Raw genomic sequence first — 24,663 nt, 5'->3', positions numbered from 1 at the left:
AACTGACGGAAAAAAACGCTTTGAAATGTGGAATCTAGAACTACAGAAGACAGTAAGTGAAGTAGATGTGTCTTCAAGGTGTTTATTGTTGTTATTATTATTATTATAAAATATTATTAAAAAGATAAATAAATAATAACAAATCGGGACCGCCCCGGGAACGGCGCTTTCGAGCTTCCCCAGCCCGTCGCTCCGCACTCCGCACCGTCCGCGTCCCCGCCCGCGTCCCCGTCCCGCGGCTGCCGGGCTGGGCTGGGCCGGGCCGGGCAGGGCCGGGGGAGGAGCGGCGAGAGACGGAAGTGAAAACAAGAGCGGGGGGACGGGGCCGCCGCCTCCCAGACGTGCTGCGGGTGTCCTGGCCTCGCCTCTCCGCGCCCTGCACTGCAACGCCGGGGTGAGTGCGAAAAGAGGAAAAAAAAGGAGGGGTTGAAAGCGAAAAGTCAGCAGGTTGGACGGGGTTTTTAAAGCTCCGCGGTGCTTGTTTTATTTTATTTATATTTTTAAGCGGGGCGTGCGGTTTGCCGTGGGTGGCCGGTGTCCCGCGGCTGTGGGGCTCCGTGCCCCCCGTACGGGGGTGCCCGTGGGGCTGCTTGGGCATAGGGCTTTGGAGTGCCTTGGTCCCCAGGCTTTGTGGCGCCCGTGAGGCTGCACGTCGGGGTGCATGTGGGGTTCCTTGGGGCTGTGGGGATACTTGGGACCGAGACCTCTGTCGGGTCCCGCAGTCCCGGGGCACCGAGCAAAGTGGGTGCTGGGGGTACGGGGGGCATTGCTGGCGCTGCTTCCCTCCAGGCACAGCGCCTCCCCTCAACCCGGGGGGCAAGGGGATCCCCCAGCCACCCCTGGGGCTCTGTGATCTGGTGGCAAAGACGAGCGTTTCTGCCGGGGTTTTGAAATTCCCCCTTCCAAAAGCGAGATCCGCCGAGCGTTTGATCGTCTAAATGGAAATTGCCCAATTTCACCCTCAGCTGGTTGGTTTGCGCAATGTTTCCCACATGGAGCGGGGCTGGTGGGTTGCAATGCTTTCTCTTAGGTGTTGCTCGGGTGCGTTTTAAGAAATTTGTTAAATTAAATTTTGAAGAGATCGCCGTTGTCTGCTATTCCTTCCTGGTGGATCTGTAAGCTCAGAGATGCAGACACGGCAGAATTAAGGGAAAGAAAGAAAGAAAGGAAAGATTATTTGACGCTGAGAATGATGCGTGGCATTTCAGCTTGCAGTCTCATCCCTCCTTCTTGTAGTTCTACAAATGAAAAAGAACAGTATCCCTTTCTAATGTAACTTAATCTTTTCCTAAATCTGTTATTGTAACTAGCTGTTACTCAGCTTAAAAAAAAGCTGCTACACAGGTGCTTCAGTTTGGTAAAACTCTGCCTGAGCTGATGAGCTGCATGTGTGCTGGTGGCTGGATGTGGTTTGCTCTTCTGCCAGTCTCTAATTTATAGTGACCTGTCACTGCGGTGGATTTCATTTAGAGGGAATGACAAGAATCCTTATTTTTATATGGAAAGAAATCTGTGAGTAGTCAAAATCCTCTTTTTGTAAGGAATTCACTGCACAGAGCAATTAAACGAGTTGCGGTTATTTGCTGCAGTGGTGAGTGAGTCCCCTTGGAGTCCTAGCTCAGAATCGGTAGAGGCTTTTTTGTTTCTTTTTTTCCTCTCTTCAGCCACATGAAAGCTTAGTGGTGTGTGTTTCCCTCTCTGTACACTGATGCTTGTTGGGTGTTTTAAGGGTGGGTTGAGTCAGAGCTGCCCCATGGCTGGATGCCAGTAGGCAGAGACACTTCAGAAACTGCCCAGGTACCCTGGCACCTCTGTTACCAGCTCCCAATTCTGCCTCCTAGCATATATATCTCATTCTGCCCAATACCAGCAGCCCCCTTCTGGTTACCTGAGTGGCTATAGGTGTGAATAAAGTTTGTCATTTGATTTAGAAGCAGATCTGAGCTGTGGATCTCTGCGGCTCTGGGAGGTGAATGCAGAAACATGTATCACTGGTGGCTTTCTGAGGGAGTGATATTAAATGTCCTGCCCTGCACCCACACTCTGATGCTCCGCAAGGCTGGGCTGTCCTTATAAAAACTGACCGCCTCCAAAAAAAACATAACAGAGCCCCCCCGCAGTGTGTGAACAGGTAAAACTGGGCTTTGCATGCAGAGTAGGGTTTTCAGCCCACTTGCTTCTGCTTGGCTGAAGGTCCACCTTAAATGTCCCTCTCGGAGCATGGAATCTGGCTGTGCCCCGGTGTAGTCTTACACCAGCCCGCCCTGGTGTGCTCCTGCCTGGCTTCAACCATACAAAAATAGACGGGATCCACTACCTAAGATGTCATTGTAACGTTACTTATCTGAGGTGAAACTGAAGCCCTTATCTTTGACGCTGAAAGGCAATTAAGTGCCTCGGTTGCCTTTTAAAGGTAATTTGTTGCCCACGTTCGTGGGGAGGGAGATGCTTGGGTTTTGCTCTGGTTTTGCTGCCTCAGCGTTAAGTTGTGGTTGTCGGTATTTTGCTGTAGTTCACAGCTTTCGTTTGAGGGTTGGTTTTAATATCTGTTTTGTCTGTAGCATTGTTCTACCAATAAGAAGCTATGCTACAAACATAAAAAAGTCACAGGGATTTTATTTTCTTCTGATTAATTTCAACGTTGTGATGTTTTGACATGGCTTTGAAACTGTCAGGACGTAATGTGTTTAGAAACAAGCTCTCAGCTGATGACATGGCAGCATATGATATTCATTTTGTTGGGAGTGAATGTGCCAGTAGTGCTAATTTCTTCCATACTTGGATTTAAGGGATACTATCATTTTGTGCTTGTCTCAGCATTGGACTTTTTTAAGATGAGCTTTAATGTTGGGTGGTTTTTTTTTCCCCCTTCTCACAGTGTTTTGTTAGTAAGAAGTAGTTGTCAAACACCTCTGCACCAGAAGTTTTTAATGTGAGGAGGAAAAGCACAAGTAATGACAGACCTGGTGTGGCTTTTTCTGTTCTTTTTATACTATGGAGGGGAGCAGAGGCAAAGAAAGAAACCTTTAAAAGTGGTAGACAGTACCTTGTGGTTTTTATTGTCTTTAAATTAAAACTCTAATCCTCTTCTGCAGGCATCAGGTCTTTGGGTTTGATCCTTGACTACTAAACATCATGAGCAACTACAGCGTGTCTTTGGTCGGCCCAGCTCCTTGGGGTTTCAGGCTTCAAGGGGGCAAGGATTTCAACATGCCCCTCTCTATATCTCGGGTAAGCGCATTTGCCTCTTTGCCTGCATGTGGGTATCTGTTATGCTAAGGCCAACCTGCAACCTTCAGCCATAAGGATGCAAAGCCATTAATTACAGATGCTGGGGCTTAACTTGCTCTGTGGCTTTGGGGGGTGGGTAAGCTGGGAAGATAAATCTTTATTTTCTGAAGGCTTCAACAAAATCCCCTTAGGAAGGACATGTTTGTTTGACATGGTTGTTTTATCTACGTTTATTTATGCAACAAATGAAAGAAACCACCCTTGAAAACCCCCTCCTTGCTCCCACCCAGAGAACAGAGATGCAGATGTTGGAGGCTGGCAGGAAACAAGCAATTTCTGTGCAGTTCAGATGGGAGGCAGCAAGGAAAAACCACTCCTGTTAGCCTTGTTTATCCAGCAGCAATTAGCAGCTTGAGGATCTTGTGGTGTCTGTTCTTGCAAATCCCAGTATTTACAATAAAAAGGCACTTAAATGACAGTAGTTGTAAATAGCAGCTCGTCAATAGGGGCCTGAGTGAATGCGCCACTTTCTCACAAGCTTTTGTAGAGTATGTGCTCTGAACTGGTATTCAAAGGCACTAAGTCAAAACAAATGTGATCTTTGTACCCGGGCACTATCCAACTAGTTTCCTGCTGTAAAACCGTGTTTTCAAGGAAGGTTTGTCCTTCAATGTGGGCCAAGTTTCAAAGCTGAAGCACTTCACATATATAAATAAAATACAGGGGCAAACTTTGCACTATTGAATTTATAGGATCATTGGAAATCTCTGAGTGAAGAAACTGGCTTCCCATGGCTCTTTACCCTGGCACCTTTGAATTTGCAACGTGGAAGCATTTATGTACAAATGGCCCCTTCTCTGTCAACAGATCTCCTCCCCCTCCTGCATATTCATCTAGTTTAGTGACAAAGATGAATAATTTTGTACACCTGTTGGGACTGTAGAATTGATACCACCCTCGGAGACGGAGCAGGTTTCTATTTGGGTTTATGCATCATGGCAATATTTTTAGCTAATCTCAACTAGCAATTCAAACTCTGACAGTTCGTTTAGGCTTGGCTTATCCTATCCACCTGTAGATTATGCTGGTGAAGTTAAAACACAGCTTGGCTTTGCAAAATTATTTTTATATGGCTGAAATGGACTGGAGAGCTGTAGAAATGCCTGTGTACAGATGGATACCGTAGGGAAACATATGTTGAAATGAGCCTAGACTACTGCTTTATTGCAGGAATCAAATATGCTGTCGTACAGAGTAGCCTAGAGGAATTGGCTTGAATAGCTACCTATAAAAGCCTCAGTTATGGGATTCCCTAATGCCAAATGACTACAAAACCAGAACATAATGAAAGAACAGGGTGTTTTTTGGACTTTAATTTGTGCACGGGAGGGGGAAGCTCAATATCCAATTCACCTATTACACCTCAGCACTGCTCCTCCGCTCAACTATTTCTCATTTGCAGTTAAGAGTATGGAAATATCAGACTGCCTGGTGCTGCTTTTTTTTCCTTTTCCTTTGGATCAAACAGTGCTTAGCTGTGGTATGCCAATCCAGCTTTGGCCCGATAACTGGAAGAATTCAATGCCGTGTTCCTGGAATGCTAGAACAGCGCGTACCATTCGCACCCCCCAGCCCTTCTTTTCCTGATGAAGCACAAATGCCTTCCTGCATCTGAAGGCTGCTAATTAAATTATTTTAGCAAAACAGTAATGAGACAGCAGAATTGTGTTCTTTGGCAAGGAGGACTTTCTTGGTTTTGTTTTGTTTTCTCATTTGTCCTCTGGATGCTGAGGGTGAATCTGGCTGTGCTGCTGAGGGCTAATTTCCTGCTTTGGTTTTAAACTCCTTGAAATTAAGTTCAAATAAAGTGCAGTTTATGAGGCATAGAAAATACACTGGTTTCTAAAGCTGTTTATCTGAAAAGCTAATCTCTTTTTACTGTGATTTGAACAAGTTAAGATCTCATAGAGTTCCTTGGAGAAAGTTTTTAGTATGTCATTAGGCTTGTACAAAATGCAGTCTAAATGGGCATGTTCCTTGTTGCCTCTGTTAGGTAAATCAACTTGTTTTGTGTTCTTCAGTTGAAATGTCAGCTAAGGTGCAACAGGTTAACATTAATATAGGGGTGGTAGTAACACTTGATTTTTTCATAAGCCAAAATATTGTAGACTAGTTGCATCATAACCAATAGCAAGTTATTACAGGGTTATGTCAGTTGCTTAATATAGGTTTCTTAGTGCTTTGAAGTTATTACATATATAGCTGTACACATTTCTGGGTAAGTAATATGTGGTGTTATAGCCTTGTAGTTAGTGGCATAAGTCAGTGCAGAAAAAATACGTGCAGTGCTTGCTACATACAATTTGATCTTTACCCTTCAAGCAGGAATAAAAAGTGGGCTGATCTACATCTTTTATTAACAAATGAGTGTTAAAAGTGGCTTGGGCCACCTCATGTAACTGTACTGTAGGGCTTCCAGGTAGTTTATTCTATAGCAAAGTTGCAAACTGTGACCAGTTAGCCTGCAGTGAATAAGGTAGAAATTACCCCATAATGCAAACTTAGATTATTCTGAGTTGTTGTTCTTATTTTTTTTCCTCATGACATTTTACATTAATTAAAGAAGCAACTGTTCTTGTTATTCCATCAAGACTTACATTGTGATGCAAAACTGAAAAAAATGGAAAGCTAGAACAGGTAAGGACAAATTACTGAGAGGCGAGGTTAATTGTGTGCCGGTAGCTGTAAAGTAGCTATTATAGGAAATGACTAAGACTCGAGCTATTTTCCTGTGATAGAAAATGCTTAACGTCTGTCCATTTGTAATATATGCAGTCATGTGAAATGATGTTTGCCATAATGGGATTGTCTTCATAGGAATGAATTGATTGCTTCTGAGTCAATGCAGACTCAGAAGGCAGCTACTTAATAGGCATCCTCATCTCCACCTGGTACATTTGGGAGCCGTTGTCCCAACACTTGGAGTGTTGACTTGAATTGCATCAGGGAACCTCCTTGTTTCTCTGGTATTTCCAACTTGCAGGATGTTCTGCTAAACACCAACTGGGTCAATAAAGAATATTGGACAAAAATAATTGCAGCTGAATTATCTTGTTTTTATCATGCCTGCCAATAATAAGGGATCTGCTGTTGCTCATATCTGTGTAGATCTGTGGTCCTGGGTAAATTCTGCTGATACTAGGGGTATGTCTGGTTTGGGAATAATGTGGGTCTACACTTAGTAGATTTGTTTGCATGAGAGTTTGTTTCCTCTGCTGAATCTGAATAAAGAAGGGCGGTTCTGGAGATAAAGTAATCCAAGCACACTGCTAGAAAGGGTTCCTGGAGTGGCTCTTGGACATGCCAAGTGTTATATCTACAGAATCTGGGGTTAATGATATCTACAACGTGGTTTATTTCGTTTACGTGCAACACTGTCGCTTTTAGAACAATACACACTTCTTTAGAGCTTGAATTAACATTATATTTGCTTTACTTTTTTTGAGAGTTGGTTAGTTCCCAATGATTAATTAACATAAAGAGAATGATCTCGGTAAGCATGACTGTACCATTAGAATTGTCAAAACTGCTGTTCTCCGCAGATTGAAATAGGTAGTGTTTGCTATTGATGATGTGTTCATTATGTTGTGTTGACCTGTGAGAGGCTTAGATATTGGTTCTAAATGTATGCCTGAAATGTCTGTAGCCTATCAACACTTGCGTGGTGCAGTCTCTAAACAGTGTTTGTCTCATTTTTATGGCGGTATTTACCACTAGAAACAAGGAAGTACTGAAGTGAAACTATAGCTTAAGCAGTAGTGTAGCACGTGTGCAATATATACCTTCCCATCTAATGCAAATACATAGGATGTTTTCTTGTATTTAAAAGTTACTTTTTCATTCAATCCTTGTGACAACTCTATCCATCTTCCTTCAGGAGATGTTTTGCCATTTGTCTTTCTCCTCCTGTGAAAACTAAATGGAATATGGTGGTCTTGAAATGCTTGACTTGACTGACATCTGTTTTTTCTCCTACAACTTCATCTTGGGATGAAGTATGGAATGGTCACCCAGGTAGTTGCCCACATAGATGGAGCATGGATGATTGGTTTTGCATAGTGTTTATTACACAGGGGTTTGGCCTTCCAAATATTTAGAAACAAGCTATTTTAAAGTCATTTACATTGGTGGAGAATAACGTTAATGGAAAGAGAGTGAAGGAAAACATTGCTTTGAATGGACCTAGAGTATGTCAGCTTCGACTGACTAGAGCCTCTTGCCCTTGTGTTTGTCTGAATTGTTTGATTAAGCCATGTGTCGTTTCTAGTAACATCAAGTTTTGCGCAAGTACAAAATTGTTGCATGGGGGACTGAGGAAATGGTCCTTCGAGCAGGCGTGTGAGCTGGGAGAGGAACACCAGGACAACTGCTGGCCTGGCCAGTGATAATTGTGTTGGTAACCTTATGCTTCATCCTGGAAGCTACTGAGAGCTACTGACTAAGCCCTAACTGGCAGCTGCTCGTTGCTGCGCTGGTTTGATTTGCTACCAAGTTGTGATGGTTTGCGCAAAATACAGCTGGAGGTGTCAGAAATACAGTTCTCTGTGTCAGAGAGACCTGCAAAGCTCACGGGTCCCACCTGATCCTGCTCCTGGGGCAATAGATGCTGTGTTTTGCAGGAGCTGTCAGTGCTTATGAAATTGATGGGAATAGGCAAGGCATAAAGTGAGAAGCATTATTCTAATTCTGTTTACAAGATGTGGTTTACTGAAAAAAAAAAAAATACTGAGAATGACAAATGAGTCGCCAGTGCCAAAGTCTGTGTTCTCTCCACACCAAGTCCTGAAAGAGTAGAGGTTATTCTTTGGGAACCGAATGAAATATGAACAATTATAAAGCTCCTGGCTGCACAAGTGGTTTAATATGAGCAGTTCTCTGAAAGTCCTAAGAGCAATGGTTAGTGTTTCAGTTTGTGTAGTTGCCTGCAAGCAACATTCTCCTTCAGGCAGCTCCTCACTTTAACTTGAAGATGGAAAGAGGGATCAGTTGGTACAGACATAATTTCCCTTTGCCTCTTTTCCCAGTGCTGTTTAACCTCTTTGTGCTGAAAATTAGGAAAAACACTGTGTTTTCCCATACCATTTCTCTTCCCTCCCTCGTCTATTCTGCAATGCGGTTTAAAGGAAGACAGACCATCACTAGAGTGGGGTTGAGGAGAAGGGAGGACGTAGGGGAGAAGAGGCAGAAGAAAAGTGTTTCCATCTTGTCTGTTCATGACCTTATTTGTCAGAAAACCTCCTCAGACCAAGGAGGAAGCTAATTTATTTTAAAATAGTTCCTCTACTGATGCCGTTCCCCCAAAAGTGAAACTGGCTGGTACTGAGGGGAAAAGGAACCAAAGGTCTTCTAGCTGAGGGATATCTGATGTGATGGGTGCACATATCCTTTTTACATTTAAAAAATCCTGATAATTTTTTTTTCCTTTATCGGTGACAGTTTAGTCACGGTATGAGGAGTACAAGCTAAATATTTCACGATGGAAGAACTACAGTATTTGTTTGCAGAGTCTGCTTCTCGAAGACGGATGTAGTGAAAGAAATAAACTCTGATTAGATGTTGGGAGCAGATGCGGAATTGGCAGTCCTTCCAGAGGCCCAAAAGCAGGACCATTTACCCAATGGTAACTGCAAAAAAATTAGGCATGTTTTCTTTGGGAGTATCTGGCCCTGGAGGCCTGACAACTTCTGTCGACTTCCCCACCGTTTTGAGATGCTATTTTTAGTGTAAGTGTTTTTCTCATTATTCATTGGCCGATGGCTATCAGAAGGCATTGTGAGAAGAGACATGGTGCTGAAAGATTTGTTTGTTTGGCTTTGACATGGAGCCAGGAGATAACATTGTTGGCTTTTTTGTTTTAAATTTGTTTTGACTTTTTAGGAGTAGATTTCATATGTTATCAATATAAGGGCAAGTGTGAGAGAAAACCATCTCTTTGTGTGTAAAAAAGCAGTGATAATATGGGAAAGGTGATATTCCTCCCACCAGTGATCAAGAAGAAAAAAAATGACCCTGAGACTGAGGTTTTTTGAACAAATGAGAAATAGAAGTACATATACTTCCATAGGTGGCTGTTACAAGAATAGTGAAAGAAGGAAAGGAGGTCACTACTAAGGCTGCTGCTACATGAGTCTTTGGGTGAGACAAGTCCTCAGGGCAGTAAAAATAGGGAGAAATGACAAAAGTATCTGTTCAGGTTCCCTTAATGTATGAGGTCCCTGAGCTGAATTTGCAGAAAGAGATGTTATTTTAGAAGAGTTGACATGGGTGGAAGAAAAAGGCTATCAACTTTGGACACAGAGCCCTTTTGAGGTGCAAGTAGCTTCACTTACTATATTGACTTAAAGCCTTGCTTGTGTTCAGGAGTTTATACTGTCCCACTGCTCTGAGGTGCGATGCTGAAGACAGAGATGATGGGTTAGAGGTTGAGTGTCACTAACTATGCCAGTCTGGTTTAAATGCCCACCAGCTACTGCTGTCAATGTGTTTGTAGGTGATTGTGGGCTGGACAGGTCTAGGTTGGGGCTGTGATGGTCTTTGACAAGTTGGTTGGTCGACCTGGTTTGTAATTATGTTATAATTGTTATGTAATTATTCAGTTCCCACACCAGCCAGCTGTATAAACCCATGGCCCCTAAACACAGAACAGACCTAAAGTTTCAAACTGGGGAATGAAGACCACCCTTACTGGACAGCCTGTCAAAAGCCTGAATTAAATGACTTGTGTAACACTGCACAGGGGTATTCCCACCCTCTTTTTCAGCTTCTCTGCTTCATTTATCACTTGCTTTTCAACACTGTCAGTTAATTGTGTAGTGTCTCAGTAGCTTTTCATCTTTTGTCACTTGGAGACAGCGATACAGTTCCCATCGCACAATCTCTTTGTATACACTGACCCAAGCAGACAAGTAGTAGGGCGACAAAATAGCATGTTATAAATTGAAGGCTCTATTGTGATGCATACCCTCAAAGTAGGTGAATAAGTGCTGCGCCAATGACATATACTCAGTAGTTTTGGTGTAAAGTAGTTAGCAACTACAGAGCACAAAGAAACTTGTACTGTCAGTCCCTTATTTTTACTTAACAGGGAAAAGAGCCTTCAGTGTTTTACAGTCCAGAAAACTTGGAATGAAATTAATAATTCTGTGACACCCGGGTGACTGTTCTGCCTATTTACTATCAAGCTTCAAAATGTACTAAGTGTTGAGTCTCCACTCAAAATAGGAACATGTTCTGCATTCCTTAAGAGATTGGTCTTTTTTCTTCTAATGTAGGTCAGATAATTTCAAGTACAGTAGTTCAGAATGGTTTTCTTTCATGGATTATTGTAGTTTGTATCTCATTCAGAGTTAGTCTTGCGTTAGAAGCTTAAATGTTTAAGTTTAGTGAAAGTAAAAGCAAGAGAAAATGGCATCTGGCAGCTGAAAGTATTTGAAAATATGCGCTGTCGCAGTTGCTGTCAGCTGTGCCTATAACAAAGCCCTGAAGTAAAATGTAATGCTGTTGTGAAGTCCCGTAAGCTAAAAAGTAGATCTTGCCAGGTCTTTAGTAGTCCTGTTGGAAAGGTCAAATGGTTTGCATGTTAACTGGATATGAAAGGAGTTGGACTTAGCCTGGTCTATATTAAGGGGTGACCTAATGCGGTATTTAGGTCTTTCCCTAACAAGTGATTGAACAATGTGAAGTACCTACCACTGGAAGGCAACAGAAACATTTTATATCAGTGTTAATCATTTCATAATTCTTTTGAAGGCTTGAATAGTGCTTAAGATGCTAAACCTGGGTTAATGTAGATTGTATCAGTTTTAGGAGGGTAGAACTCCCTGTTTGTTAAGCTTTTGTATTCATGAATGTAATCAGATCATCTTTGAATATTCTTACACCCAAATTTTCCTGTGGAGAAGAAGACCAAAGTGTCTCAGTGAAATGTGATGTTGTATTGGTACTACTAACATTTGAGATTTTTAAAAAGGAATTTTGGAGAGCTAAGGCAAAATGCTTTGAATGTGAAAAATGCAGACAAATAGGGATGTATTTTTGTTATTAAAAGATGTTATGTCACCTTGGTGGAAACTCTAGCTATAGAACGTTTTTGCTCAGAGCCCTGAGATATAATTCTGAGTCCAATGCAGATAGTAAGTGAAACTTTTCTTTCTTTCCTGTGAAGTAAGAGGCCAAAGTTGTTTGATTTCTTCTAAGGGAGGGTGATGCTCCCTTTCCAGTGATTTCTGTCTCTTCTTTTGGTGGTTCTAGGTTTAGCTTGGCATTGTGAAAGACATGGAAGGGTAGAATAATGGGATTGCTTGTCTCCAGCTTTCTCATGTATCTAAGTAAGTCCTTCTGTGCTATTCTGTTTTTCTTTGCCTAAAGCATTTAAAAGGAGGCAAAAAAAAAAAAAAAAAGGCAAACGAAAAATAGTGGAGATCTAGAAGCCAGAGAGCTTGTGAAAGTTGGGTTGGACTTGCTTTTATGAGACCAATAGGGGAATGAAAGACTTGTAAAGCTTTAAACATCAGAGATATCTTTGTAGAGTAAATTCTCTTGTTGCCTGTTGGTTTTCTGCAGTTCTTTGTCAAATGAGGGTGTTTTAGTCCAGATCGAATAAGAGTGTTCTCTGCCTACTCTCTAAGATGGATTGTTAGCAATATTCAGGAATGAAAAGGCACCTCCCCCAGTATGTATTCTGACAAGCAGGGTATATTCAACCCTTAGGGGATGGTGTATTAGTTCTTCATGGGGGACTGATGGTCTTGGGTTCATGGCTTGATCAGATGTAATTGCAGATAACGACTGGGGACACAATCAACCTTGCAAAGCAGAGCGGGCAGATACCTGGTGACAGTAGGACACATCTGCCAGTGTACTAAGCTGTGAAAACTGCCACAGAATGCTTATTAAATTACAGCTTTTGTCAGCTATGGATACAGTCTATTCTCTCAGCTTTCCAGCTGTCGTAGTTTGGCAACTGGCTATAAGCAAAAGTCATTGTAGCAGGGGATTACATGAATCTCCTTTGACAGCATATTCAATTTGTAAATAAAATTATTTTGCTATTGTGCAGATCGAGCGTAGCCTGTAAATGCTAAGAAGCCAAGCCTTGGTGTTGCAAGACCGCTTGAGCAGAAGTGTAATTTTAAGCATATAAGTTGTCTCTGTGAAACGATTCTTGCTTTTGGCTCAGCCTATGTTGATGTGCATTGCTGCTCAGCACCTTGCAGCATTTGGTTTTTAAACTGGTATTACCAGAAGGAGAGAAACATCGATGTGCTTGGAGGAGACAACTGACCTTTCCCAGCCAACGTTCTGCTTTCTCCCAAAGATGCATTAGCTGGTGATTGTTGGCCATAAGAGTTTGCATGTCATCCTGAGGGCTGGATTAGAAACAAACCTTTGGCCAACCAGTCAATCTCCATCACTAAAACTGTAGGGCTAAATGCTATTTAGTAGCATTTGGGGATGAGGAGTCTTTGTTTTAGGTACATGGTGGTGTTTTCCTACGCCTTGCTCTGGAAATCCTGTAGAGGTGCTTCATCCCCTTATCTCTCTTTGAAATATGCAATTATTGCACTCTTTAGCACCTCAGAGCATGTCCTTTGTTGGCCAGGTTTGTAAAACTGTCTCTTCTGAACTATTGACTAAAATAATTGAGCCTATGAGCGAAATATAGAAGAGTACTTTTTTTTTTGCCTGGAAGAATAAATTTTTTGTATATGTCTAGAAATGCAGTTCACTTTGAATGCGAAAACCTAAAGATGATTTCCTTGAAGTGTGAACTTAAATCTTGGAGACTTGAATTCTTACAACATCTCTCTGGATAAAAGTATCACTATCCCTCTTATGTCAGAGGGAACGTGATACTCCCTGACAAGTTGAGTAGCTCCTCTGTGCGAGTATTTTCTTCCATTGACACATCTACACTTGAACTTTAAAATGTAGAAACTGCTGATTATTTAAACTTTGAATGACATTGATTTGTTTTGATACCTGACCTGATGAAAACTGCTGTTGTTGCAGTTGACGTCCAGATCAGTTTATAACTGCCCTGGATGGCGTGACATTAAATAACTGGAGATTGCTCACGGGAAACTCTGATTGCAGCAGTCAAAGTAAGGATTTAGGGCAAACCCAATGGTGTTGATGCTTTACTTTGCAACCTTCTGCTGCTGTGGAAGGCTAAACCACTGTTTTTTCACCCTCCCCTGCTTCTTCCTTGCAAATGTAAAGCATGGTGATGGAAACAGATGGGTATAAGTACATGATTTTGGATACTTGGTTTTGTGGCATGTCCTAAATCTATGCCTGTTGGGTTAGATCAGTAATTACCCCATTCCTGCTCTCTTTAGCAAAGAACATACCCCCAGGGTACCAAACAATGTTTTGTTGAGATTCTCCTGTCCTGCTTTGCCCTGGTGATGATTACTTGGTACAAGTCAACCTTTGTCCTACCGCATGGGCTAATTCCCTTGAAGGAAACTCCTGTATTACTTGGGGGAGACTGAATATGGGGGAAAGGTGAGACCTCAAAAAAGGGGATCTCTCATGAAGAAAAATATTTTGCAGAATAAGGGGATAAAGATGAGCTTTGTGGAATGTGTAACCGCTGTGCTTCAGGAGAAGCGTACACTTGAGAGGGGTGGCATGCAAATAGTTTAGACTTAGATGCAATGACATTTATGTAATATTAGTATAAATTCTGAGAAATCTAATGCATAACAATGGACATTATGGATTAAGAATTACCTCACTTTGGCATTTAAGATTCCTAACCACTCAGACTGAGTGAAAGTTGGCTTTCTAGTGCCATTTTTGAGTTCCTGCCAGATAAGTTTGAGTCTTTCCATTTGTCACCTGTTCTTCTTTTAGCATAAAGAGGAAGCTACTTTTGCAAGAACACAATTTGTGCTGCCTTCAGGTTTTCCTCCCCCTTACTTTCCTGAGCCTGAGGACATCTGTCTTGCTGCTGGAATAAATCTACTGCATGTTTTTGCAGTTAGTTATTGTTTAAGAGAAATGCTGTTCCGAAGCCATTGTTATTTGTGGCATTAACGGGGTTTAGGGTTCAGAAAAGTGTATGGTGGGATAGAAATGAAGGTGATACATATAAAAAAAATCCCAAACCAAACAAATAAAAAACCCCGAAACAAACCCAAACCCCAAACTATGAAACTCTACAAAACTGTTAAAATCCAGTATATAGAATATTTGTCAGAGAGCTCCAGATAACAAATGATGAAAGCTTTGGACTCTGTACCAGCTGGTATAAGTATTTATAGGAATATCCTGCCTCTGTTTTGAATTGCGTAAGTACTGCACTGTAAGTCTGTAGCCATGCTTTTCCTTCCAATTTTCTTTACCAGTCCTTGCCAGGCTGTAGAACAACTTGGCTTTGCTGTGCCCAGCTCTGGGTTTATTTAATCAGAAAAGCGAGGCCGTATGGCAGCTTTTGCTTTATTGGCACAGTTGCAGGAAATGCTTCAGCATCAAGAAACAAACCGCTCTTTTATGCGGCGGAGAGCGCTTGGGTACCACTGGATTCCTGAACGAGGAACGTGTGCACTTGGTTGCCAGCCCAAAAACCACTGCCGGCTTCTTTGGGGAAAATGGTGTAGCTGGTCTTAGGTGGGAGGTGGTGAGATGGGTCTAGAGGTGGCTTCTGGCTTTCAGTCTCCTGACAGACACCTGACCACCCTGGGTGTGTAGGCTCAATGCTGTATTTCAGGTTTTTGCTGTCCGTTGCATTGGGCTGCATTTTGGAACCTGCCACAAGGTTGCTGCTCCTCTCCCAGCTTTGTGGCAATGGTGTTTTTTAATGTAGCTCTTATTATTCCCTTCATTTCTCAGCCCTCAGACACTTGAGGTAGTTCTGGTTCAGGAGAGCTCAGAGGGTTTAGCTTTGGCTTGCCTGTGAGGCTGTTACAATTCAACAGGGTTGAACTACTTTGTAAAGAGAGCAGCAAGTTCCTTGGGTTGATCTCAGTGTAAGTGTGAAGCGTTGGCAAAAAATTCAGCCCAAAGATACTACTTTGGCCATCCCCATCCCTTTTCTTCACACTGGGAAGAAGAGTAGGGGTTGAATTGTTGTTGAAAGGCTTGGACTAAAATGCAGTCAAAATCTAAGTCATCAGAGAGGCCACACTGTGGTACAACAGGGCCAAGCTTGTTTTGCCAGTTGTCCCATAAAGAGAAGTGCTTTGAGATCCTCAGCAGTAACCACAGCTGGACCCTACCCAGGACCACCTATAGTTGTCCTTGACATCTTTTGCTGTCTTGTAGCATGCTGGAGTGATATTCTTAAAGCAGCACTTCCGTGGGAGGTCAATGGGAAGATTGCTCCAGTTGGGATTATAGAGGAACCCAGAGTTACTCTTGATGGTGCTGTTTTTGAGCGAACTTTTGGGAGGGGATAGGTGTGTTAAGCTTCCAGTCCTTTGCATTGATGCACTTGTATAAAAGTCTGGATTAAATTTAAATCATTGAAATAATCCCTCAGTGTTGCATTGAAGATTCAAGAGAAGTAAGTTGAAAAACCCAGCTGAGCTCCAGAGTGTATCTTGGCATTAAAATTGTGAGATTAAGAAACACTTCTTATTTCTAGGGCCTGACTCATGGTTTTTGAATGCATGAGGGTGGCAGTGCTAGCTCCTATGGTCAAGTAGCATTGTAAATATTTCAGGACTTTAGAACACAAAACTGTGCCAAATATGCTTCTTATGTTTGTGGATTTTTTTTTTCCTAATTCCTGAAACAAATTTTTGCAGCTCTCTTACAACCTGGGACATGTGTATAATTAAACAGACATGTTAAATCTCCAAGTTTCTGAAACCAGTGCATCAAATCCAAGTATTTAAATCGATTACATAGTGACCAAAGTGTTGCTGGCTGTTTAAAAGCTATTTTATTGCGACATAGTGTGTGCAGTTTCATGTATATGCAGTAAAGTGAATTGTAGAGCAGCTGTCTTGCTAGAGACCTTCAGAAACAAACAGTACATGTAGAATTTGACCCTGTTAGGAAAATAAGTAGGGCAAAGTGGCTGGTTATTAACAGTGGTTCCAGCTTTTGGTCGCAGCATAAGCAAAGCAAAAGAAAGGGGGGAGGAAATCAAGTGGGGTTTGAATAATCCGTCCTGCCTGCCAGGAAGCTCTTGGTGCCCTCAAACTTGTTCAGCCAAGTTGTGGATGAATTGTCCTCTGACAGATTGTGGAAAGCGGTGGGTGGTGGGTCTCAGAACAGTATATCCAGATGAAAAAGATGGAGAATACATACACCTATTTCTGTAATTTGTCCTTCATAAGTGCACTGAAGCCAAAGGCTGTGCTATGTGGAATAAGCTCTTTGAAAAATAAAGCTTTGGGCTTCCTTTGTCCTTCAAAAATTCCTGGACCTACTTCACTGGTTTCTTCTGATCTGGGGGAGTCAAGTCTTTAGCCACTGAATGCTGTGTATTACTCCAGAAAGCTACTTTGCTTGTTGTGTTTGCTGCCGTTTAAACAAGTATTTGTCATGTATGGGAAATCCTTGGGAGTAGGGGATGGAACGCAGGCAAGATCCCAAGGAAATGTCAGAATAAGCAGATATGTGGATAATAGTAACCTGAACCTCTCTTGCAGATGTGTAGGAAATAGCTTGATTTATAAGTTTGTAATACTTTTAAAAGGCACTAAAACATCAAGATGCTGGAAGAAGGGATGGAAAAGGTCTTTATCATGTTGCATGGGCTGGGCCCAGTCATTGTAAACTGTATGGGGTTGTAATATAGGTAAATGCATGATTTCTCTTTCTGCAGAGGAGAAAGAATGTTTACAATATGTACCTTATGTCTCCATATGCTATTGTTCAAAATGGGGTAACTGAGAGCAGAATGTAACAAATGCATAAACACAGCACTCCACAGTTATCAGTGGGGCGTAATTGGCCATCTGCATGTCTAACGCATTTACATTGAAAACTGAATTTCAGTGTAAGAATGGGCTTTACGTTGTAAGTTAAACCAGCTTTTGGATTTTCAACTGACACACCGTGGAAAAAAATGAAATTAATACATTCCCTGTAAGTGAAACTCTAACCTTAATATCTTTTTCTTTCTTCATTTGGTTAACTCTCTATATACAGGAATCTGACAGCTGGCATGACTCCTCCGTTTTGAATTGTGCCGTTTAGCGTTTCTGGCAGCTGGATACATGTGGAAAGCTGGAGAGTGACAAATCTGTTTCTCATACCTTTTGTAGTCTGTTTTTCATCAGATAGAAAAATGTTAATGTGCTCTGAACTTTCCTCCTTTGGCTCACCCGGACAGTAATTTACTCGAGCGTTTACTCAACGTACCGTCTCATCCACAAGCTTATTGGGGCACTTCCTAGGACGCTGCAACTAATTGGGACAGTGCAAAGCCCTGGAAGGGAATTCAACCCATATCCAAAACAAGATCTGCAGCAAAACTTGGAAGAATGCTTTGTTTTATTTGTTGCAATGCTGTTGTTTCCTGTGTATCTTTGCAGAGCTCCATATATTTCTTGGTCAAACAAAAGTCTGCCCACAAAGAGTTACTGCTTAGAAAAGAAAAGCTTAGACAATCCTGTTTTTTCTCCACGTGTAAAAATGTATTTTGATGCTAGTAAATGAATATTTTTGTACATGATGAATAGAACCTTTGTCTTCAAGAGAATTTTCCTTCCTTTTATTAATGTGTTTTGGCCTCAGAAACCTGCAGGCTGTGGCATGGAGCTGATTTGGCTGTTGAGTGAATAGCTGGTGTTTCTTCAGGCTGCATGAGGAATTTTGTGTTGTTTGTGGGCAAATACCTGATTCTAGTCAACTCTGCCCATTGTATTTCAATATCTAAGTAGGTGTTGAATTTTGAACTCAAGGACATGCAGTGATTGGGATCCATATGCAGAGTCTGGAGCAGTCACCTACTGCAAGCCACCACCATAGTGATTTTACCTTCTCCTTTTCTCCTCCACTTGGACACTTAATACTAACTCTGCAAGCATAAATAGTTCAACTTGTCAGATTAAAGTTACAGTTTTCTCAGCAGGCCAATATGCAGACTTGCTGCAATGTTTGGGTTTTTTTGGGTTTTTTTTGGAGACGGAGCAGCGAGAAACACTGAAATGGTGCTTGGAGGTCCCACCTTGGGCACATGGATGGACACAAGTGATGACAGGGCACGGAGGAAAAGTGTGCAAACCTTCTTCTCTGATGGAGAGTCTTGTTTAAAGGTTTTGCTTGGCTAACCTGCTTTAATAGTTTATTTATTAAAAACTTGCAGTGTTGAGCCCAGAAGGTCAACATTTTGTTGGTTTTTACTCTGGAAGATTTTTCTCTGCTAAAGCCACGCTTTTCTTTATTCTCCTTCTCCCGTCTTGCTTGAAAAGCTTCTCTTCCCCTCCCGCCCCTTGTATAAGATGGTTTTATACTTGCAAATATGCCTTGCCCTTTCATTTCACTGCTGGTTTTAAATGCTGCTGAAACTGTAATTTGTTCTTTTAGTCTCGTCTCCTCCTTTTCTTCTAAGACCTCAAATATTTTCACACTGGGGAAAAAAAATATCTTAGATTATATGAGCTAGGCTATAAAAAATCACAAGAATATGCAAGGACTAAAATACAAACAGGCACACCCTTGAGGGGAAGATGAGGTGTTTTCTTTCAACAAGCTCTTATCAGTGGCTTGCTGAAAAATTTCCTTTGGTAATTTTTGAGTTCTTAATGGACTTGGAAGCTTTATTTAGGACACTGTTTTCTCTTGTCAAGAATGTCTTGAGGTTCTTCAAAAGCTAGTTTGTAAATTATCGCAAGGGTTAAACAGACTTATGTTGACATGAGTAGGCTTTTATGTTTATTATGTTTTATTGTAGGCATCAAAAATGTGTATGTGCGTGTCTTTCCGCATGTTTTATTTTACTGCTGTGGAACAATTAGGAGAGAGATGTTGCAACACCGCGTTTTTTGTTCAAAGTCCAAGCCATCAGGCACTGGGGAGCTGTCATGAAAGGCTAAAAGAGAAATCAGCGGTGGCTTCCTTAGCACGGCTTTCTATTGATGCACGCCAGCCCTGAAACAGAGGTGCTAACAAATGTGATAATGTCTTTACAAAATTTCAGTGCAGCAATATTTTCAAGTCTTCAGGATTCAAAATCTTCCCTCGCTGGGGTCTCAAACAGGGAGCGATGAGTTTTCGTTGTCAAATTAAGTAGCGCTTGCAAATGAGGGGAAAAGGTGCCCCCTTTCTTCCTTTTGGTTGCCATGCTGTAGGTACCTGGTACAGCTTGGGGACACCTGGGTGCTTTTCTTATTTCTGCATTGAAATAGGGCTTCTGTTCACCGTTAGAAAACAGTGAAGGCTGAAGCTGTAAATTGGATGCAGAGTCTGTAAATCATAGTTAAATTCACTTGCAAGTTCAATTTCTTTCGCTTGTCCACTGTAAATTTTATCTCTGTTTAATCTGAGACCCTTTGCCAAGCACCTATGGCATTTCTCACTGCCGTGGGCTAGTTCTGCACATCTGGATTTGGCAGAAGCGTTAATTAAATCCTGTAATTCTTAATACTGTCTGTTCCACTTCACCAGAGAGCTGGAGATGAATCTAAAGGCTCATTTTAAAACAGAGCTGTAACACAATCTATAGGCAGCGTATTAAAGTGACGTGCCAGCTTGATGTACCATGGTTTTAAATAACTCGCATTCATCTCCCCCGAGTACCAGCTGAAAGTTTAGACCCCGCACCACGGCTGGATCTCCCCGTTCAACACGTAGGCTCTGGGGCATGTGTGTCCATTTTGGAGGCTTTCCCCTATCACTTACTCTCCCATGTCTTTTTTTTAAATCGGACTTGTGTTTTGTTTTTTAAAACCAAATTAAAGCGACAACTGGAGAGACAAAGCTCTTATTTCCTGTGCCTTATCTGTCTGTAGATAAATGACTGTGAGCCTTTTCATTCCTGTTCTTTACCACCCTACTGTCGTTAGTATCACTAAATTAAGCTAGAGTGCTTTTATTTTTACTTTCCAATGTTTCATAGAGGGGAAAGCATTTGACTGAAATTGGATTTTTGGGCAACCATATCAAAATGTTTTAACTGCATGATATTAACAATTTGAAAAGAGTATTTAAAATGATTTCATTATGCAGAAATAACCCAGGAGGCTTTCATGCCAGTAAAGTTATCGTTCCATCAACCAAAAGGAGATCAGATTAGTTGGATAAATAATATGCTTTTCATTGGGAGACAGTGGTGAGCTGTTCATCTAGTATTAATTTCTTCATGCATTGTGCCTCAGAAAATTTGAGTTTGCCTGGCATTGCTTTGTATTTACTTGTATTTATGTGGTTCACAATATTTCTCAAAACTCTTTCCCAGTTTTGAAATGTTTCCTCCAGCATTGCAAGTTTTGCCTTCATGGTTCAGAGCGCTTCTCAACCACCACCACTGCTCATCCCTTCGCACGCTGCACTAAAGCAGCAGAAAAATGCACTTGGTTTTCATTTTTGCTGGGTAATATTGTCAGCTTTTTGATTAGTGTTACAGGGTGTGCATATCCTAAAAATTAGGTTTCCGTTGTGTTATTGGAGTGTCATGTTTAATTAGATAAGCTGGAAGGTTGCAGGCATTTTTGTTTTGTCTTGGTGAGGTTTGCCTGATCCCACTATAAGAGCTTTGCTACCTGTGCTGGGAAATGAACTTTCCCGTGTTACTTACCTGAGTTAGATTCAGTGATATTAATACAAAGCGAGATGCTATGACTAGTCAGGCTTAATTATACCTCTGATACCTTTTCTTCTTGTGTGCCCCTTTATACTCAGTGATCTGGGTTGCCCTCCCTTTCCAGAGGTATAATTAGCAGACCCTGATGAATGTGACAAGTCGTTTTGTTTCCCAGCGGGTTGTACTTGATCGCTGCCCCTTCTGCTGTTGCTACATGGTTCTTGTACTTTGATCAGCATGATGAAAACCAGTTGTGCCTGTACCGCATCTGCAACAGGGAAGGAATGACGGCTACTCCATGTTCTTTTATTTTAGTTTGCATCAGTAGCTTGGTCTAATCTGGAAGAAAAAAAGCTCATGTTCTGCTTTAAGCTTTGTTTATTCAGGATTTTCTTCCCCCCTCAATGTAATAATAATGTGTAATAACTCTCTTTTTTCCTCTGTACACATCTTGTGCTGCTGTCATTTTTATTTGGATTTTCTATGCTTTCTGTTTTCAAAGGTTTGAGCTTCCTCATTCCAGTTAAGCACTGAGGGTTGAAGGAGTGAACTCAGGTTTCTGAAGGGCTTGAAATGCAACTTCTCAGCAGTTCTTTTAGTGGTATCATGCTCTTCAACATGACTCATTGCTACAAAATACGGCACTGCCGGTGCCAGTCTTTCCCCTTGGCATTCTTCAGTTTGTTTAGTTAATGAGCAAAGCACTTCAGAGGTAATTAAATGCTTTGTAAACTTTGTGTTAGTGAGAAGTTCCTATAAATGGAAGAGTGAAGTCCTCCAGATGCAAAATACCTGGAGGCACCGGCTGTGCTGTTGGCTCCTGTAGATGCCCAAGGGCCTGTCCCCTTCAGAAAGCCGCTCTCCTGGGGACAATGTCCGCTTCTGGAAGCTGGTAGGACAAGCACCCAGAACGGAGACTTGGAAGTCACCGGGTGGCTGGTCCTGATGTGAGATGGGAATTCGGGTTGTATTTGGCCAGTAACTCCCGGCTGGATTAACAAATATCCATTCATTGCTGCATAAATGACTTCTTACATTATTAGTAACAGCGTGAGCCCACGCACATGCATATACAGATAAGGGAGAGTAGGATTGACCCTGTCACTGCTTGTCCTGTCAATGAGCATCCTAGTGAGGGTGCTGAAGCATCCCTATCCATCATCCTTCAAGTCTGCTTACTGTGTTCATGCATTTATCTGGAAACATTTGTGACACTCCAGTTTCTCCCCTACCCCACAAGTCCTGGTTTGGATGCTGCTGTTTCCCAGTCTTTAGGAATATGTGCAGGAACATGTGGCCCTGGAGGAGACCATGTTACTTTCTGCTCTACTGTTGTCAACACTGAGCCTTTTGTGTGGAACTCTTGGGAAGTGTGGCCATTAATGCCATCACTGTCTCTACTGCAAAGTAGAAGGTGTTTGGGGGGGTGGGGTCTTGCAATTGCAGGGGGAGGTTAAGTGTAAAATTAATTGGTTGACATCAAATCCATAAAGGTGTGTTATCACCTAAGTGTCTTGCTAATATCTGGCTCAAACTTTGCTAATATCAGCTAGAGTTCTCTGCAGAAACTGCAGTTTGGCACCACAGTCTCGTGGAGGGTGCTGAGACCTGTGTGCTCTGTATTTTTTCAAGGACTTACTCAATCTTTCCCTTGGACCAAAGACTTCCAGTTGCATGAGTTTTTCTTTTTTGTAGTAAGGAACTGAACTCTGGGTTAAAACCACAAATTCCATGTCAGTTCATACTGCAAGAAATATATATGTTGTAAGAAGGAATTTGGGTGTCTTCATTAGACCTAATTGCCCTGCCAGGTCACAGGGGAAAAGAGAAAAACCTGTAAAGCCGTGCTAACTTAATATTCCCTTCACCTTGTTTGTGAGTGGGAATGAAGGTATGTTTCTGAGAAGATGTTTAGTTCCGAGGTTTCCAGCTTTATTCATTTTCCTGCTTTGGTCGTGCTTGTTGTCCCCTCTTGCTTGTATGGTTTTCTTGCTTTCTTAATTTCTGGACTCAAAAAGCAGTGCAAAAGGTGCTTTTGTAGTCTGGAAGAAGGCTTGGATAGCAGGTCTCTTCTGAGAGAGGCTGTATTATTTTGCTAAGGTGAAATATTTGCCCTATTGAACTACCAAATAGTAACTCTGTTAGCGCATTCTTCATTTTTGGTTAAGAAGAGATTGTGGAAGATGTTTGTCTCCTCCTTCAATTTTTGTGCCCATGTGGCTGTTGTTTGAGTTGGTAACTTGTAGCATAACACAGAGAGATCAGAACACGGTGGTGTACTAAAAGAGTATTACATCCTTCTCTGGTTAGTGCTTGAAGATGTTTAAGGACAATCTTATTAGAAAGCTGGAGGAAAAAGAAAAAGCATCTCCAACTAATATATATTGCAGGTCTTTCTTGTTCAGGATTCACATCTTGCTATAACCAATTGCAAGACTCCTGTTGATATTACTAGGAGTTTAGCAGGTATGTAATAGAGTTATTTTATCAGTGAAATAAAACTTCAAAGTAAGGATTTATGCATATTCAAATTATTTCAGTATCAAATTCAAGTAAGGATAGATCGCATTTTTTCTGTAACCATGTCTGTGCTAATCTGTCTTCAAAACTCTTATCACAATGTGCCCTTGTTCTTATAAATGTATGAGAACGCTATATTCTTAACATACTTTGGATGCTATAATTCTGCTAAGCCGCTAGATTTAAATGGCAACTTAGAAGACAGAGAAAACATCCCCGTGCTCCTGGAAAAGCAAAGCTTTTAGTGGCTTAGAGGTTTGAGCTGTAACTGAACACTGGTGAGAGGTATGAAACGTATCCAGACCGCCCGGGCTCTGCAAGAGCCTCTCAGGGACATGGGCTGTAAATCTGGGGCCTCCCTTTGGTGGGTTGTATAATTTTAAGATATCTGATGCCTTCAAATAGGTGGCTGGAGAGGAATGTATGAAGCTGTTAGCTTCAAGAAAGACATGATAGATGGCTGTGTGAAGAGCTCGGATCCTTCTGTAGCTTATTTTCATTGTCCCGCTGAACCAGTTTGGCTTTTAGAAACCAGCTGACTAAAAATGATGTATTTATGAGGACAAAAAGCTTTCCCCTAAAATTGGTTTGTTCAACAGGCAGTAAATATGCAAATGGTGCATTTTAGGATCGGACCGATGTGACCCTTAATGTCAGCAGCTCATATGACATGAGGACATTGCTTGTCAAAGGTCACTGGTTGCATGTTAAGTGTCACTTTCTGCTTCCATGTGTGTGGCTATTCCTGCAGAAGCAGGACCAGGGATGCTATTGCAGTTTGGTGATTGATAAAAGTGCACCTTGAATGGTGGTCTTGCATGGGAAGGCATTGGACCTTCCCGATTCTGTGATGGCCTTTGAATAATGTGTCTTATCCTGCAAGGTGATGTTTGGAAACTAAAGTTAAAGCTGGAGCCTCAGCAATTTTGGGAAGTGTTTACATTCCCTGTCTCACCTCAGTACATGGGGCTGATTTTGCTTGGTTGGGTTCTTCCTCAAATCCCAAGTTTTGCAGCCAAAAGTTGGTTTTGGGCTGATGCAGAGAATCACCTTTGAGGATAAGCTTTCAGCAGTGAACATGTCTGATTTATTATAAATACCCTTTCAATTTCAAAACATCTTTTCCATCTTTCTTCTGCTGAAGGGGC

At 41.8% G+C, this 24,663-nt stretch overlaps 1 protein-coding gene across 15 annotated transcripts in view; it reads left to right on the top strand.

The window, feature by feature from the left end:
* Positions 1–252: 252 nt before the first annotated feature.
* PDLIM5 (PDZ and LIM domain 5) overlaps positions 253–24,663 on the top strand; it is a 101,824-nt gene continuing 77,413 nt past the window's right edge. For 9 of the 15 annotated variants that reach the window (XM_065836739.2, XM_065836738.2, XM_065836741.2 and 6 more), the window contains exons 1-2: positions 253–394; positions 3,096–3,231. In XM_065836739.2, the coding sequence (XP_065692811.2) occupies positions 3,136–3,231 (96 nt within the window). In that variant the 5' untranslated portion in view covers positions 253–394; positions 3,096–3,135. Of the gene's footprint in view, positions 448–2,232; positions 2,414–2,446; positions 2,533–3,095; positions 3,232–24,663 lie in introns of those variants that run through there. The other 6 variants (XM_065836742.2, XM_065836745.2, XM_065836744.2 and 3 more) reach the window with 4 other exon arrangements.

This window comes from Patagioenas fasciata, chromosome 4 (assembly GCF_037038585.1).
Source record: "Patagioenas fasciata isolate bPatFas1 chromosome 4, bPatFas1.hap1, whole genome shotgun sequence".
In the NCBI taxonomy this organism is placed as follows: domain Eukaryota; kingdom Metazoa; phylum Chordata; class Aves; order Columbiformes; family Columbidae; genus Patagioenas; species Patagioenas fasciata.
Note: the sequence above shows the minus strand (reverse complement) of the source record. Positions and strands in the feature narration are given on the sequence as shown.